At 42.0% G+C, this 19,217-nt stretch overlaps 1 protein-coding gene across 2 annotated transcripts in view; it reads right to left on the bottom strand.

Annotated features, from left to right (window-relative positions):
• CERS6 (ceramide synthase 6) overlaps positions 1-19,217 on the bottom strand; it is an 85,441-nt gene that overhangs the window by 58,316 nt on the left and 7,908 nt on the right. For both annotated transcript variants that reach the window (XM_081181859.1, XM_081181860.1), the window contains exons 2-3: positions 2,532-2,637; positions 315-445 (exon numbers count right to left, since the gene is read on the bottom strand). In XM_081181859.1, the coding sequence (XP_081037985.1) occupies positions 315-445; positions 2,532-2,637 (237 nt within the window). The remainder of the gene's footprint in view (positions 1-314; positions 446-2,531; positions 2,638-19,217) is intronic.

The following is a 19,217-nucleotide window of genomic DNA, read 5'->3' as shown; positions in this document are numbered from 1 at the left end:
GAGCCAGCCTTGTACAATAGCTAGCACTGAGTTTGGATGCGGGGAACCAGCTAAATGACAAATCTGTTCTCCTTATATCCTGATTCCTTTACATAGTTAGAAATTACACCTGATTTTCTCAGCTGTGTTTGAAATGATTTTGCAATCCACATGCACTGCAGTTATGAAGCAATGCTATACTATGAGAAGCAAGTGGGGAGGGAGCCTATCCTTGACTGTGGGACAAAAATAAAAAATAAGCAGTGGAGCAAAACAAAGAATCCAGTTTGCACAGACCCAAAAGGGAAAGGAGGGAGGCAGGAACAGTTCCTTACAAGCTTTCGCAGAACCTTCTCAGAGTGCTTGGCTTTTCCTGATTGCGTCTCTGTCGAAACCAGCGCTGAATACTGCGAACGTCCCAATCCAGCTGCTTGGAAAGCCCTTCAAGCCTCTTCTCGTCTGGATGCTACCAAACAAACAGGGAAAGGATCAAGAAGTCACTCCTTTACTGACAGGATAGCATAAGGTCAATTAGTAACTACAAGCTAATGACTAACATTCCCTCAACCCGGTTGGAGAAGATTGTTTTAGCCCATAACTAAACTTTATTTGCAGACTGTTCTTCATCAGTTAGGTAGTGATCCCAGAATATCGGAAAACATACAGTTACAAAAGCATAAAGTTAAAAGCACCATTAAAATTAAAACTGGTTCTAAACGCAGCATTATAAGTGTATTTTATAGTATAGTGTATTTTATAGTATAGTATAGTGTATTTTAAAATGGGGTTTCAGAGTTTTTAGGGGGTTTTGAATGTTTTATGTAGTTTTTCAATTTCATTGTTCTGTATGGGACAATGACAATAAAGATATCTATCTATCTAAAAAAAAAACATACTGCAAGCAGGAAGTGGCCACATTGGTTCACCCCACATATCTGGTGTTTCATTTATGTATTAAAGGTATGTGTGTGCGTGTGTTTTAAAGTTTGCAATAATGCTCCTAATGTAGGCATATTACTTGGGTATAAAGCCTATTAATATTTGTGGTGCGTTACAAACTAAGAGTGCTATTATAAAAAGCAGCTCTGACAAAGAGCTTCCAAGTTTTGTAAGCTCTTCATAAATATTCAACAGCTACATGTAAAGAATGTTCTTAAGAGCTGAGCCGTATGTTCAGCAATATCACATGTTACAGTTGCACTCCTTTAGAATGTGCATGCATGGGGTGGGGTGGGGTGGAGCAGGTGGAAGACCCACCTGTTTAATGTGACTCTACAAACAGGGAGGAAAAACTCCTTGGCAATGCAGGTTGCGATCTTAAATATGCCAAGGTCTGCAACTGGTGCAATAAATGATAATAAAGAGTGAATGAAGGATTCTAAGTATCCTGTCTGTTTTTCTAAGGCAGTAATTCCTGTTGCACAGCAGAAAGCTTTAACTGAGCTTCTGGAGGGCCACCATACATGGGCAGTGGGCTGCACAGAAGTTAAGAATTGAATCAGAATGAGATTTGCAGGTGGAATAAAGGTACCCCTGCCTGTACGGGCCAGTCGTGTCCGACTCTAGGGTTGTGCGCCCATCTCACTTAAGAGGCCGGGGGCCAGCGCTGTCCGCAGACACTTCCGGGTCACGTGGCCAGCGTGACAAGCTGCATCTGGCGAGCCAGCGCAGCACATGGAAACGCCGTTTACCTTCCCGCTAGTAAGCGGTCCCTATTTATCTACTTGCACCCGGGGGTGCTTTCGAACTACTAGGTTGGCAGGCGCTGGGACCGAGCAACGGGAGCGCACCCCGCCGTGGGGATTCGAACCGCCGACCTGACGATCGGCAAGTCCTATGAGCTGAAGTTTAACCCACAGCCCCACCCGCATCCCTGCAGGTCGCTAAATCTGCCAACAGGCATACAAAAAAGTATGAACAATTTCAGACCTACCTGGAAGTAAAGAATAACGAAGAACAAGAACAAACCGTCCCTTGTGGTTTTGAGATTCTGTTCCACGATAGTGCATGTACCTTGTGCATGTACCTTGTTAATATACCTAATCAGAAGCTTAACACTGTTGTTCCAATCTTGCAATCTTTCTATCTGATCAGTAATTTCAGACAAGGACAAAGGTTGCAGAAAGTTCAGCATACACACACACACACACATGTATATACATATACTATATGTGTGTGTATATATATGTGTGTGTGTATAAACATACATATATACCGTGCAACCCACATCCCAATCTTGGATCTTGGAGATGAATTGCACTGGCCCCCTTAAAACATTAATCAGTTCTTTTTTACTGCCACCTTGAGCTAGGTGACTGGGTCTTGAAGCACTTTCATACAGCACTCACAATGTAGCATCGCTCCAGCGCATTAAATGGTGGCCCCCAGAGTCAGACACTCCCCAGAGCACTGCTACCAAACAGTAAGCCCATCAGGAAGTCCACCAAATGGCATTTTGCCAAGGGGCCCACTCCAACCCAAGTTATTTCATATTTCATGACAAACCTATCCCTTCTCCCAAAGTAAACATTTTTTTTAGGTGCATACTGTACCTTTGTAATTGCAGTGAAGACTTTTTCAAGAATAGCATTAGGCTGAGCTTTCCGTGGTCCATTGGCCTGGACTTTTAGGCCTAAGGCACATGGCTTGGCTATAAACCTACAATGTTAAAAAAAAAAGTAGAGGAAAAATAAGGCATTAGACACAAGTGGTCAGATAATCAAAACAGCTCGCTGCAACTCATTCACATAGCAGGAGAATGTGTTTTCCCAGTATGTCTCAACTGGCTCCCTGCCATCAAACTTATTCAGAGAGGATGAAAGCGTGTTGCAGAAGCTACATTGTAAATAATAATTATAGAGTATTACAGAGGCTGATTGTCCACTTCTGAAGCTTTACTCCACAGATCCTTGTGTTTCTAGCTGAAGATTTAGAGAAGTAAAAAAAAAAAAACCCCGGAATATTAACCTCTGCTGCTGTTGCTTGTAACTAAAACAGAAAAGCTCACAATTACAGAGGAATTCCTGGATTACACTAATGAACAGAAGAGAGCAAGTCAAATGCTGGGTTTAAAGACAGAGAAAGCTTAACACCCAATAGGAATTTAAGCTCATTTTACAGAGAGGTGGCCCGACTCGTTATCAGCTCATCAAATATACAAAAAGAAAAGCATTTCCGCATTAGCAGACAATTGCAATATCCACATACCACATAGTAGCCAAATACACACAGAGACAAAATTGTGCCAGGGCATTCCTGGGCTGCAGCAGAAATTTATCTCCCCTAATCAGGCTTCTCTTGGCTGACTGGGTACTCACTGCATCAGAACAGACTCTCTCCCTCTCCCTCTCAGTGGCAAAAGCCAAACACGGATGAATTCAAAATGGATAAGCAAGGACAGTGTCTAACATAAGCTATGTTCAATTCATATCCCAAAGTAGCTAGATTAGGAAGCGACCTTCAGTTTTGCCCTGTGCCTTCAGTTGCAGAGCCTCCTACAAATATGCCAGGCCCCTATATCAGCTCCATGATGAGCAAGCAGCTGATAAAAGGCTTCTCGCATCCAACTTTTGAGTCCTACAAGTTGGGGAAAGCTTCAGCATATCATGTTAGCATTATTGGCTCGGGAGACTTGCCAGAGGGGTGGGGTGAAATAGCTGGAAATCCATCATACAGAAGCAGCTTAGATCCAAGGGTGGGGTGAGGTCTATCACTTATTAATTAAATAATAAAACACTGTTGAGTCGCAGTCAACAAAAATCAAATCAGATATTAGAATTGAGCTGTTGACAACACTTCTCTTTATCAGTGAAGCCTGGAGTGAATGTAACGAGACTGCCGACTGGGGAGGAGGAGGCGGTTATACGGCAGCACTGGTTCCCATGATCACAACACTTTAATCATGTTTACATCTGAGCCAGAGCTTTCTTGCACCATTGCAACTTTGGCATGGAGTGCAAAATGGCAATTAGCTGTAATTACTTATTTTATATCTCCACCCTGCACTTTGTATTTATAATCGGTGCTTTTGCTGTGTTGCACAGGGCTGGAATTTTATCCTGGTTGAGTAGCAGATCCACTGCTGGAAGGTGGAGATATATATTTCTGGGTGATGATGGAGAGGTGACATTCCCAGATTTTCCTTTTCTGTGCAATCGGAAATCAAACTGCATGGGCAGAGGGACAGATATTTGGAGGTGCTGGTGATCAGGCTAACTGGGATTTTCAGGCACTGTCAGTTTTGCAGGGAGCGTCTCCATCACATCATATGTTAGGTGTTAGGTAGGAGGGCATGCACTGAGGTAAATGGCCTTGTGGGCCAAATGCTGGACCTAATTAAACACACAGTCCAGAGGTCTCTCCCCCCCTTCACTGTCTTTGTTTCCTGTGTATATTTAGCACCAAGCTCACAGGGGCTGTCACCATAGGCTGTACTCCACAGGGGAGGCTTTAATGTAAATACAGTGGTACCTCGGGTTAAGTACTTAATTCGTTCCGGAGGTCCGTACTTAACCTGAAACTGTTCTTCACCTGAAGCACCACTTTAGCTAATGGGGCCTCCTGCTGCTGCCGTGCCGTCGGAGCATGATTTCTGTTCTCATCTTGAAGCAAAGTTCTTAACCTGAAGCACTATTTCTGGGTTAGCGGAGTCTGTAACCTGAAGCGTATGTAACCCGAGGTACCACTGTAGTGTATCAGTCCCAGAAGATCTCATCTGTAGTCCTAATGCCTAACACAACACATACATAGACTTCTCCACAAACACCTATGGAAATGAAGCTCCTTCCCAAAGATAGATAGGTAGATAGATAGATAGATAGATAGATAGATAGATAGATGGAGGAATGCAAGTGCATCTTCCCTGCATTAGCAAGCTAAATTTATGCTGGCCACATCCAAATATCAGCTAGAACCGAATGCCACTTTTTGTCAAATGGCTCTCACGACTATGTGCAGTGGGTCAGACTCCTCCATTGCAACGAGTGACACAATTCACTCAGGTGTGGGTGGGTGTATAACAACAACAACAACAACAACAACAACAACAATTTATTTATACCCCACCCATCTGGCTGAGTCTCCCCAGCCACTCTGGGCGGCTCCCAATCACATGTTAAAAACACTACAGCATTAAATATTAAAAATTTCCCTATACAGGGCTGCCTTCAGATGTCTTTTAAAGACTGCTTATTTCCTTGACATCTGAATGGAGGGTGTTCCACAGGGTGGGCACCACTACCAAGAAGGCTCTCTGTCTGGTTCCCTGTAACCTCACTTCTCGCAATGAGGGAACCGCCAGAAGGCCCTCGGCGCTGGATCTCAGTGTCTGGGCTGAACGATGGGGGTGGAGACGCTCCTTCAGGTATACAGGTATATCCATCCATTGTTCCCAAGCATTTTCTCTGCCAAGGAATTTCAAGATTTTCTGGATTTGAGCTGTAGCAACTCTGTTTAAAAGCACCTGAGAATATCAGATAACTACAGACGCAACTAGAATGAGCACCAAATGTAGCAGATCCTTTCAATATTTCACCAACTCATTTGTCTTTCAGGTTGTTCCCAGGGAGATAACAAAACCTCAATTCTGCTTGTTAATGTTTTTTTGACCACTAATATGGATGCTATACAGCAATCTAAAGTCTTCTCAGTTTTTAATTTAAATCCTCCAACTTAAAAGACTTAAGATAAATGACCCCAGTGTACTGCAACCTTCATAAGTCTTCAAGGAACTCAAAAGAAAGAATCCAATAGCTCTTTTCCATTTGACTCATTGGACACAGAACATGATCTGCTTTAAATTCTGTTTGCAACGCAAAGAGGTGAAGTTCATTACCTGCCAACTAGACAAGGGTTCCACCAAAATGTGGTCCATGGACCACCAGTGGTCCATCAGCTTCATTCAGGTGGTCTGCAGAAGTGATGGGGTGGTAAGGTGGCTTTGCCTTTCTTAGAGGATTGACGCCATGGATGGCAGAAAGATAGGGAAAGGCACAGAGCAAAGAGGCTGAGAAGGCAATTGAAAGGAATGGAAGGTGGGAATGAAGGATGCAGCCACAAAAAAGGGAGGAAACTAAGAGAGGACAAGTACGGTGCATTACAATTCTGAAACAGGCAAAAAAATCAGATGGTCCACCAAGTCCGTCAGCAATTTTCAAGTGGCCCAGGGTGTGTGTGCCTGGGAACCACTGAGCTCCATGTGCAGGAGCCCATCATGTGCAATATAAGCTGCTGAACGTATTATCTCCAAGAAGGGAGATGTGTTTCATATGTGAAGGATAGTCAAGTTTAGTGTAAATACAACTCCGTCACTGGGTGATGGCCATCAGCAGCCTTAAACTAACCCCCATGAAAAGAAACAACTTTGCACTTATTGCAAAGTCTGTCTGGGGTGGTTCAGGTTTGTAGATTTCAGACATAATGTGATTTCCTAAAGAGCAAAGGGATGGAAAAACAGAGGGCATGATGGGGAGAGAGTCTCTCTCATATGAAGTGGCATTTCCACTGGTATTTTGAAAAAGACATGCTGTTCCTTTTCCAACAGTTTCACAGCAGATTTCCTCACATTGCCTACATTCTGCTCGCTAAAGGGCAGACTTTTGTTTTGGATTTGTAACTGAACTAATCAGGATTTTAAAATAAAAAATGAGACAGTTACCCAGAAAGAAGGTTTTTTTTTTCTAAATTACTGCAGGTCACCAGATTAAGTCCAGTGTTCAAGGATATTCCCCCACCCCAACTTCTAGATATGGAAAAAAACATTTATTCAAACACACAACAGATATCACTGTGCACTTAGTCAAGTCCTTCTATAGTACTGCTTATGAAATAACTGGTAAAGTATGCCAGATATATCTGAGCAGCTTTTATATTAAATGTAGGGCAAATCACAAATGCTTGCGGATGGGGATGGCGCTTTCAAGGATTACATTTGTGGGTGGGATGAGGGTCTTAAGTGGCTCAAGCTCAGACTTCAATGGAATTGCACCCATTTATGCTAAAACGGATGGTTACAATTGTCCAAAATTACACAGTATTTCGATGTCTTCCAAGGTTTAAGTGATGCAAATGACACGTAACTGCAGACCGTCTAACCCACTAAGCTGTTAGTACTATGTACTTAATAGATACAATACACACTTTAAAAGTCCCAGCCTCCTGCTCCATAGCCTATTTTCCCCAGATGTCCATTCAATTGCTGTCCCAGGAACTCATGTTCTCACCTTCCAAAGCACTACCTCTCTTATTTCATCTCTCCTATATCTTTACTTCCCACAGCCACCCATTCAGACACTAAAGTTTCATATTTTACCTGCCACACTATGAAAGCACTTTCCTTTTCATACTTGATATCCAAAAGTCACTTCCGAAACCCCCCACCTCTCAGACACACACATGCACGCATCACCTATGGTAAATAGAAAGGAGAAGGCAATCACCTATGGTTCAGCTCCCAAGCTACTATTTATGGCATTACAGGCAGACTGGATAGCAGCTTAGGGTGGCATTCAACCAACTTTTACTCGGGGTAGATCCACTGAAATTAAATGGGCCATGACTAACTGGGTTGATTAACTGCAATAGGTCTACCCTTTGCAAAGATTTGTTGAATACCACCCTCAATCTGCTTCAGAGGATTGCTTAAGAATAAAAGAGGAAGAGGGAGCATGTGTGAAAATCCTGAGGTTTTTTGGAGAGCAAGGTCAAGATAACAATTCAGCAAGCAACTTGAACATCAGTTGCGAGCAGATAGCTAAAGATGGCCACAGCCATACCAGTGTAATTGCACTTCAGGGAACTACGTAATCTCTGTGAAAGAACAGGCTATTCATTCCATACTTGCTAGCGTTTCCAGGCTGTAAGCGACAGGAACAGTTTGCTGACTGCAGCAATGCAAGAGGTATGAATCGGAATCACCAAATCTGAAGGGGAAATTGTAGTCCTCGTCAGACGCAGAAAACAAATCATTAGCCTTCCATCCAATCTTGCCTTTCACTTCCAAGCCTACTTCCCTCTTCCATAGGGAAGCCATTTCACCTACACCGTTTACTACAACTTGTAGTATCTTGCCCCAACGAGCACAGCTGGCAGAGGCCCAAAGATGCTGAATCCTAAAACCCCTCCCAAAAGATGCTGAATCCTAAAACCCCTCCAGCAGCATGGCTAGAGGATTAGGATTGCAGCTTTGATGATGGAATTGTTTTTATCTTTGGAGTTGCTTCTACTGTATACCTAGTCAGACACGTTGAGTGTCTCTTTCGGAATAGAAAGGTGGGGCAGAAATTATTCAACAGTTACAAATGTTGTAAGCCTACATTCATAACTGTTAGAACACAATTTTAGAAAAGCACATACAGATGTATTGCAAAGTCAAAAATTAATACTTCACAGCCAGCTGGTGAACATCTGATGCAATATCTAAAAATAAATCGCTCTTTAGGCGTAAGTTTTCCAAAACAATTGGGGTGGAGAAGAAACATTTGCTCATTTGTGCTGGTCTGGATGTTAATACTTCTAATGCATTTAACTCAGCATATCAGTACTTTATAGGAGGAATCTTGAGTATTTATTCCTTCTTTTCTTCAGTGAACATACCACTGTGCTTGTCACATAAGTGATCTGAAACTAAAGGCTAGGAGACTCATTATTTTTGCTATAGGAATGCCACCAAAGATTATTATTAATAATAATAATAATAATAATAATAATAATAATAATAATAATAATAATAATAAATTTTATTTATACCCCACCCTTCCTGGTTCAGAAAACCAGACTCAGGGCAGCTAACAACAAATTTAAAATACTTAATTGATGCAACAAAAAACAGCATAAAATACAGTATAAAACGTGAATAACAATAAATTTAGAATTCAAAAATCAATTTAGGGGGGAAATCCATCCAATAAACATTAGATGATCACCAGGGCTAGTTGGCCAAGTTAGTCCTATTTGGGCCAGTGAGGAGACCAGGGGAGAATTAGCTGTGGGATCCTAGAGTGGATAATCTTCATAAAAAGGGAAGGGGGAGGGAAGGAAGGGGCATAAAAGATCAGGCTAAGTTCAAATTGAAAGCCAGGCGGAATAGCTCTGTCTTACGGGCCCTGCGGAAGGAAGTTAAATCCAGCAGGGCCCTGGTGGAGGATAATCTGACTTCCTGACCCTCTCTGGCATCTTATTCCCCTTCCCCAGCTGCCTGGCATATCTGAACGGAGACAATGTCCATACTCCTAATGCTACATCCCCCACAGTCACAGGTAACGGGGGTGGAGTACGGGTGGGGATCCCATTGCCCTTCAGATGTTACTGAACTACAACTCCCATTATCCCTAGCCACTTGTCATTCTGATTGCTGCTGGAGGGAGTTGTGTCCAACATCTGGAGGCCCACAAGTGCCTCACCTCTGACTTACGAGTTTCTTTTTTTAAAAAAAAAAAAAAGATTTTTATTGGTTTTACAAAAAGTTTTTTAAAACAATACAAACATATAAAAAGACATACAAACATGTATAGTTTCGTATCCTTTTTTTCATAAACCTTGTTTCTCGGACTCCCCCATACCTCCCCTTTCTGCATCCCAATGTCCAAAGTTTTTCAGCAAGTTCTAAATAGTTCTGTCAAACCTCTGTCCTCTTAATCTTTCCTTCATTCTAATCTTATATCGCTGTAACCCTTTCTTTCTCAAAACCTCGACATTCTAACATTCATGCAGTTTATAGTAGTCCTTAAGGTAAATTTTAAACTTCTTCCACTCTTCTTCCGCCGTCTCCTTCCCCTGATCACGGATTCTGCCAGTCATCTCAGCCAATGTCATGTAGTCCATCACTTTCATCTGCCATTCTTCCAGGGTGGGTAGATCTTGTGTCTTCCAATACTTTGCGATAAGTATTCTTGCTGCTGTTGTGGCGTACATAAAGAAAATTCTGTCTTTCTTTGACATCAATTGGCCGACCAATTGGCCAATTGACTTACGAGTTTCAGGACCCCAAAGGATGGTGCAAATGCTTGCAACAGTTACTCTGTGTCTGGATTCTCTTGTAAAGCAGCTTGGGGGCAACATTCATGATAGGCCCAAATGGCTATCACGCACTCCATCTCTTAAGAGTCAGTTCAGGTGTGCAACGAGCCACATGGTACCTGCCTGAAGTACAACCACACAAGACTCCTCCAAGATTCAAGCTGTTTGCATGGAGCTGCTCACTGTGCATGCAGTTCCATCAACTTTAATCACACAACAGCAAATGCACAGTGGTGGGTGGGAAGACTGGGTTTCAGGGACAACCCATATAAAACTTTATGCATCGAAAGGGAGGGAGGGTGTAGCGAAGGTCTGGCTAAAGAGAAATAAAGCAATCTGTTTTTAAAAAGATGGAACAAAAGATGCCTTTTTAAAAGTGGTGTGATGAATATGGATGCACTTGGAGCAACATAGTGGAAAGACGCAAAGCTGAAGGGCACAGAGAACTACTTGCCCTGTGGAACTGTCTCCGTACACCTGGATTCTAAGCCACCTGTACCCATGAATCAGGTCCAACATGGATGGGTGAATCCTCAGAACATTCACCGTGTGCCCACTGTGACAACTATTACCTTAAACACTTGCTTAGAAGGGTAGGAAGAGAAAAACAGCATTTCACTATTCTTCTACCAAACAGAGGAACGGATTCCTTCTTTGGAATTCTTCTACCTGAAGGAAAAGTGCTGGAAAAGCTATTCATGATTTTTACAATTATGACAAGACAACAGTGTGCCATACTCCCTAAATGCATATGTAATCCTTTAAGACGAATAAGAGTTAGCTTCATAATTGATACAGTAGGAAGAAGGAATATAGATTTAAGATAAATGCTCTTCCTTATACAATGGAAGTATATATATATATATAGAGAGAGAGAATATTATATTTGACATTACAAGTACCTTAAAAATATGAGTCATTTTCTTGACATCTGCTATTTTGTCCCACTATCACTCCCTCTAATAGGGAACTCAAATGATGAGTGCCAATTAGAGCCAAAATGGGACTACAGAAAAAGGAACATTTTGTGTTAGTTTGAAAAGAAAAATGAAGGAAACTGGAAAGAGGAGTGGAATGTTATTACATCTTGTAACTGAGGTAGCCAATGTGGTGCCCTCTATATGTTGGACTACAACTCCCATCTGCCCCGGCCAGCAGGAACAATGGGAGCTGATGTTCCACATCTGGAGGGTGCCATGTCTTATGGTATCCTGGAGAACGGATTTAGTGACTGCAACGCTGGGCAGGAGATAGGATAATTATGTATTGCAACATTCTGTTGCTGGTTTCACTTGAATTCTAAAGAATCCAGGTTCAGACCTCTTGTTTGTGGCTTTTTGCGAGAAGAGGGGTAATCCACACTTTGGTAATGTGTTTTAATAAATGAATATTACGGAAGACAGAATTATTTCATGTATGGCAATGAACACAGCTGCATGAGATCTCGTTTATGAGATCCCATTGGCAATATGCTTCTTTTTTATTGATTTTTATTGATTTGTTTATTGATATTTTATTGATTTTTATTTTTTATTGGTTTTTATTGAAAGCCATAAGTTTTCAGTATTTTTTTTTAAATATACAGTATGGCAATTTAAAACCAACCAACATTGTGTACAGGCTAACCTATAAAACTTGTAAAGTCAGATAGATATTGTTAATAACCACATTTTGTCAAGAAAACTTTTTTTTTCATGGTAGCTTCTGGCAGTGTCAGAAACAGCCTTTGGAGATTTTTAGGTACAGTAATTGCTTCTGAAGTGCCTGCCTACTCAGGAAGCATTCCAAATGTATCATTTCAGTGATTTCAGCATGAAGCAAGTCTAACTTGTCTTGTGTACTTTTGTGACATCATCCCATTTGCTACATCACCCTCAATTACTAAGTAGCACTTTTCTATGTTCAAAAGTGCTCACCTCCAAATAGGTATGCATGGGATTGCAGCAAAACTCATCTGCACTTTCAAGCGTTATTGTTTAGTATCTTTGCATGTGTACAAAGAGCCAAGCAAAATTCTGTCTCCTGTGAGTCAGATAATTGTGTCAGGCAAAAACGCTATATAAGCTATATGACACAAAGCTGTGAATTATACAGCTGGACTGAATAAATAACCCCACAGAAGTTATTAGCCTCCTTGGATTCTGTGCTGGTACGAAAAAGAGTTGGGACACTTCCTGAACGCGCGCGTGTGTGTGTGTGTGTCACAATAGCAATTAAAATGTAACTGGCTGTATTAGCTTTGACCCAATTTTAATAATTATAACTAGTTATTATGCATACTTCAGCAAATATCTGAATTTCAAATTGAGAAAGTTTAAAATCTAAGAAGTCTGCCATTAGCCACAGGCGACAAGGAAATTGCATGCAGGAAAGTGATCAGGCGGATGGAGAAGGGGCAAAGTGCTCTGCGTTTCCTTGGGTGAAGAGAGGACTATAAATATGGTAAATAAATAAATAAATAAAAAAGGTTGCTCACAGAATGCACAAGACTAGGAATCAGCAACCAATTTGAAGGTGGGCCAACCACCATCCGGGCCCTAGAGATCCAATAATGAGAACTGCTTTTCCAGACCTTCCTCTTTAAACTTTCCATTGTCTGAAATGTCAGTCAAAACATTTAACTATTCATCTCCCTTGCTCATCTTCCACTTGTAATACGTGCAGCCATAGGAACAAGTCCTTCTGTACTATTATATTAATCAATTGATTGGCATAATTAATTATTTCAACCAATTAAAGCCAGATGTCTGGCAGTCCCTAATATAGAGCATCATAATCATGAAGCTCATCTCACTGCCTCGTGTCAGTGGTTTAATGTGGAGATTAATTACTGGGACACTCAACAGTTTGGAGTAGACACTCCTGTCTTCTGGGAACTGGCTAGAAAAAGATTAAAGGACAGTGGAATTAAATAATGATATACACAAAGTAATTATGAAGATACAGGAAATATTAGATCACAACTTCCTCCAGATATATCACCTTTATACTCTGTTATTCTTTTCTCCTTGGTTTAATGAAACAGGAAATACCGGTATTTCTAATTTGGGGTTTGACTAAGAAATCAGATGCATAGGATATGTACATTTTCCCACTAACATATAACCTCTGGACTAGACCTCAAAGACATTGTTCTGTGGACAATGTGTGAGTATGCGAGAGAGAAAGAGAATGAATACACCAATCATCTAGCAAACAATTAGTTCATTACAGCTTATATTTCAATTGCAAAGATAGTAGGAGAGACCAAATCTGTGATGGATATTTGGCTCTGAAGTCCCTGACATATCATAGTGATGGTGAAAGTCACTCACTATAATGAACCTCTGGGAAAGACAGAGAGACAAGATGCTTTTTGTTTTACTGTGAAAAACCATCTCATGTGAATAAGTCTACCAAGAAATACTAAGTACTGTAAAGAGAGAGAGAGAGAGAGAGAGAGAGAGAGAGAGAGAGAGAGACGTTTTAAGTTGTAGCACTCTTTCTGGTATTTCTTGCATAATTTATTTTGTGTCTGTGCATACAAAAAATGAATTTGTTCAAAAAAGCATAATCTGTACCAATAAACCAACAGATTATCGGAACCCAAATTTTAACATGACCTGTAATTGTAATTAAATTAGAATGAAAAAGGCAATAGGAAAAGAACGGTTGCAAATCCTGGAGTGTGCACATTCACTGCTCCAGCAACACAGATGAGCATATGCAACTGAATACTGCACAATATTGCAGAATGAGAAGTAAACCCAATGTAACAAAGGAAGCGCGTGTGCACCTTGGCACAAGCACAGCTTGAAATATTCGTTCCAGCATTTGCCTAACCTATCAAATGTACACCCTAAAAATAAGATTGTGAATTTGTCTAACTGGAAATATAGCTGCATTTCAGGCATTTGATTTAAAAAAACAAACAGATTTATAACCAACTTAGTCTGCTATGTTGAACAGTTTGATAGAACTAGGTCAAATCTTTCTCTAGATTTGGCTCTGGCCAATCTCAGTCAATTCACCTATGTCTTGAGAATTTATTTCTGTTCTTTTCTTTTTAGTATTTATTCTAGACCTTGACATACATTGCTCCATGAAAAGGTAGAAAGTGGGAAGCAAAAGAAGGAACCAGATACCAGTAGTCTCTTGTCTATTTCACTAATTCTAATCTTACCAAGTCTGTTCTTAGTTCTTTTTTGTTAACAGATCAGTGACTACATCACTTAGAGAAAAGGGGGCAGGGGTGGAGGGATGTCAGAAGAGAAATTGCTTTTTTAAATAGAGGTGACAAGATGATAAAACAAAAAGACAGCAGATGCCAAACAGCCAGGTGTATGGTTCTGAAAGAAAGAAAGAAAGAAAGAAAGAAAGAAAGAAAGAAAGAAAGAAACTTGCCAGCGAATCATATAGAAAATACGATTTTACACAGATGATGAAGAAATGAATTTTCAGAGTGGAGCTTACAAGTTAAATGTAAGAGGAGGGCAGTTGCATAGTATTTGAATTATCTTTTCTTTGTTTGCTGGATGTAGGGTGGACGGAGGCGGGTCTGGAATATGTAAGGCTACCTTACCTGATTGGCTGAGCAGTTAAAAGGCTGCTTTAGCATGTGAAAAAGTCAGAGAGTTTGGTGACCCAAGCACAGAGCAAGACCCCAAGGCTAGGCTCTCCATACTCCACCATACTATGAATACTGTCACCGGTAGACATGAAGGCATGGACAAAAGTTGCAGCTTGAAAGGGGAGAAAGCTGCAATTTGAAAAGGGAGGTTTTGCACTATGAATGTCCTTTTCTGGTGACAATCAGCTGCGCACACATGCCCCATTCTTAAGTGTGCAGAGCATAATAAGAACAGAGGGGCAATGTGCTCACTCTCAGTCAAAATGCCCACAAAGTGAATACAATGGTACCTTGGGTTACAAACTTAATTCGTTCCAGGGGTCCGTTCTTAACCCTAAACCGTTCTTAACTTGAGGTGCGCTTTCACTAATGGGGCCTCCCACTGCTGCCGCACCGCTGGCATGCGATTTCCGTTCTCATCCTGGGGCAAAGTTCGCAACCCGGAGCAACTACTTCCAGGTTAGTGGAGTTTGTAACTCGAAGCGTTTGTAACCCGAGGTACCACTGTAACATTGGGCTTTCCCCTTTGTGGTTCATTACATCGCTTTCCCCAGGGTTCCCAATTGCAGAGAAAGTGCCATTCACACAGGAGTTCTGCAGAGACATTCAATTGAAAGTGCATAAGTTGGGGACAGAGCATGTCACCTTGATCCTCTGATACACCCCCATGGGCATTCATTTATTTACAGGAACAGAGTCATTGCAAATTAGGGATTAGAATTTAATTCACAGGCTCGTTGAAGCTTGTTTGAAGCTCCATCTTTTAGTTTGCATCATAGCGTTGTCAGGCTGCCAGACGCAACTCCTTGAGATTTGCAAAACCAGCCACTGCCACACTCTGCTGTTCTTGTTATCATGCACTGGGCAGAAGCCTACATGTTTTAAACACACAACAAAAGAGAGAGGTTTTGTCATAAGCATGCAGGTTGTGCCACGAGAACTGCTCTCACATTGCACTGTAGTAAATTCTGCAGATTTTAGCTGGCATGTAAAGTGGATGGTGTAAGGACAAGAATAGGCTTTCAGAAAAGGGAGGAGAGGGACTATAGATAAGAACGATTCACCACCCACCTTTTAGACTGCAGTGAATTATTCTACCGCACATTTCTTCTCAAACCAATATATGTCTGGATATTGTAGAACTAGGATTGGAGCTACAGTATAAACAGAAGGAGGTGGCATTTTGTTATCGCTACACTGAAAATGTTTCGGGGTGTGTGTGTCCAAGCTGCATAAAATTAGCATAACTTTTATCAACATAAGCTGGCAGACCTCATATAACCAGTAGAGCATTCTTATCACCTGGGTGAAATACTGTGGTAATGCAATCCAAAATTATAATTCAGCCTTTAAGAAGCACCTTTAGAATTCATAAAATGTTTACAATTCAAAACAGGAGTCAACTGTTTGTTGCATACATCCTATGAAATCATTAAGCAGCTTCCTGTGCAATACGAACACAATTCTACTGTTGATTTTAGTGTGGCCCAGAGTCAGAAATCAGCACCATCAGGCATCTGTTAAGGCCCACTCTCTGGCACGTGGCTACAGCCAACTCTTGCTGCAGCTTCCACCTCCTCTGATGCTTTGACGTCCTCTACTGCCTTTCCCAAGCCTCCAAGACTGAGCATATGAGCTGCCAGTACCACCACCGCTGCCCTTCCTAACGCCTGCTGATACAGATTACGCAAACTGCAGTTGCCCAACACATGAAACTCGCGGTATATAAGCTAGGCGCCAAACGGCCATCAAACCAGGGTTTCAGTCGCCAAAATGGAATGCCTGGTTCCTATTTTGGGAGCAGACTGCTCGAAAGCCATATTTTCCAATACGACTTTTGGGCTTCCTGAAATTCATTCTGATCATGCAGAGAAAAATATCACGGACAGAATTCTACAGGATGTGTTGCTAATGTGTGAAAACAGTCAAGATCCCAGGATCCCAAGCATGCACCTCCAGATGGTGGAGACACACACTGAAATACAAAGCTGACCATTAAGGCTAAGAAGCCAGCAGGTTTACGCTTAGAAAGAAAGGAAGAAAAGCAGAATCTGCCTACCTTGCTCTGCTATGAAACAGTTGATCAGGGCTCACATATTTGGGGAGAGAGAAAAGAGCACATTCCATTTCTCTTCAGTCCCAGGGGCTTAACTTCCCTGTTGAAGCAGGGTTGGGCTGCCTCTTTCACCAAAGGGAACTGCTTCACTCCTGTTGCAAGACTCAGAAAATGAAAGGGTTCAAGCTGCACCCAAGATCTTTCGCCTCATGACTTAGTCAAAGCTTTGGAAGTTTCCCTAACTAGTCCTTTCCGCCACTTAAAAATATATATATGACAATAACACCATGAGATGATATGCCCTTTGACTCCAGCTGCAAGGGATGCCAAGATAGTCTCTTCACTGGTGTCTTGCAAAGCAATCTGACAGTGGACAAAAGTTTCCTCCCTCACTTCATGGATGGAGGGGAGCAGAGCTAACACCTGCCCATGTTCTCCCACGAACCAGCACCTGCCCATTTCCTCATGCAGAACTGCAGGCCTCCTGTGTGAAAGAGAGAGAGTTTTGCCCCACCAAACAAACCCACCCACATTACAGTCATACCTTGGGTTGAAGTAGCTTCGGGATAAGTATTTTCGGGTTGTGCGCTGCGGCGACCTGGAAGTAACGGAGCATGTCACTTCTGGGTTTCACCGCTCGCGCTTGCGCAGATGGTCAAAATGACATCACGCTCATGCGCAGAAGCGGCGAATCACAACCCACGCATGCGCAGACACGGGTTGCGTTCGCTTCTGGATGCGAACGGGGCTCCGGAACAGATCTCGTTCACATCCAGAGCTACCACTGTATGTTGCAAACAGCCAACAACAATGCCTCGGGAAACCTCAAAGACTGAAAAATGTTGTTGTTGTTTTTAAAAAGTGTCCTTAAAAACACTTTAAAAAACAACCCAACAGAGACCAAACATGCCCATTGGGCATGGAATGCTGACAGACCCTTTGGGGTCTGAGAACAGGGTGAGAGGAGAATACAGTGGTACCTCAGGTTAAGTACTTAATTCGTTCCAGAGGTTTGTTCTTAACCTGAAACTGTTCTTAACCTGAAGCACCACTTTAGCTAATGGGGCCTCCTGCTGCCGCTGCGCCACCACTGAACGATTTCTGTTCTCACCCTGAAGCAAAGTTCTTAACCTGAAGCACTATTTCTGGGTTAGCGGAGTCTGTAACCTGAAGCGTATGTAACCCAAGGTACCACTGTAGAATCTCCTGAAAAGGGCCACAGCTAGCAGGAACCCCACCCAGGAGTGCTCCGTGCTGCAACACTTTATTGCAGGTACCATCTGTGCTTCCAAACAGCAGCTGGGGAGCTACCAGTAGGGGAGAGCTACTGTTTTCATGTCCTGTTTGTGGATTTATTAGAGATGTCTGGTTTCTCACTACAGGAAAAGAGTGGTGGATTAGGCAAACTGTTTGATCCAGCAGGATTGCTATGAATCATGAAGCAGTGCGACAATCACAATGGAAGAAACCCAAATACCACAAGAGTGACACAATCATGAGAGATTATGTTAGGGTGGGGTGGGGGGAGAGACAGAGGGTGCTGCAACGAAACCCATTCTCTAAGTAGTGATTTCCAACTCACCCTATGAAGAAAAGAGGTATTTCCCCTCCATCCCCTCTATTGACTGTGCGAAAAGACTTATCCAGCTTTACTGAAGATCAGCCTCTCGCTCTCATCTCTGCCTTGCAGTCTTTGTTTCTGGAGCACTGCCTCTCCCATATAACTTTATCATTAAAAGGCATTTGTGAGCTGCATTCCCTTTGAAATGAGCACTTTCCGTTAAAAGCTTCTGGACTAGCTTAGTTAAGGTTCAAAGATTAAGAGCAGGAAAAAATAAAAAAAGAAGGACCTACACCCATTATCACAAATAATTTGGTAAAGCCTCAGTAAACAGACATTAGTATCTGAATTATTTAAAGCTTGAGGGTAAACTGAAACTTACAAGACAATTCTATGAGTATTCAAAAATCAGCTCTACTCATGTCAATGAAATTATTTCTCTCTTTTTTAAAAAACAAAAAAAACCACAGGTCCCTAGCATGACAAAGAAAAAGCTATTTCATGCACCTAGGAATGTGATTTCCCCCCACCAGCCCTTCCCCAAGCTGCTGAAGCTTATAAAATATATTTGCTTTCTTTATTACATTTATATCCCAACTTTCCTCCAAGGAACTCAAAATGGCATACTTGGCCTCTCCTCCCAATTTCATTTTCACAGCAACATTGCAAAGTGGGTTAAGCTGAGACTAAGTGAATGACTGGCTCCATGTTATCCAGAAAAGATCATAGCTGTGTGGGGATTTGAATCTGGTCTTACCCTGTCCCTAAAGGTAAAGGTAAAGGACCCCTGACAGTTAAGCCCAGTCACAGTCCACTCTGGGCTTGCGGCACTCATCTCGCTTTACTGGCCGAGGGAGCCTACGTTTGTGCACAGACAGTTTTTCCGAGTCATGTGGCCAGCTTCTGGCGCAACGGAACACCGAAACCAGAGCAGCGCACGGAAACGGCGTTTACCTTCCCGTTGGAGCAGTACCTATTTATCTACTTGCACTTTTGCC

This window comes from Podarcis bocagei, assembly GCF_964188305.1.
Source record: "Podarcis bocagei genome assembly, chromosome: 1".
NCBI lineage: Eukaryota > Metazoa > Chordata > Lepidosauria > Squamata > Lacertidae > Podarcis > Podarcis bocagei.
Note: the sequence above shows the minus strand (reverse complement) of the source record. Positions and strands in the feature narration are given on the sequence as shown.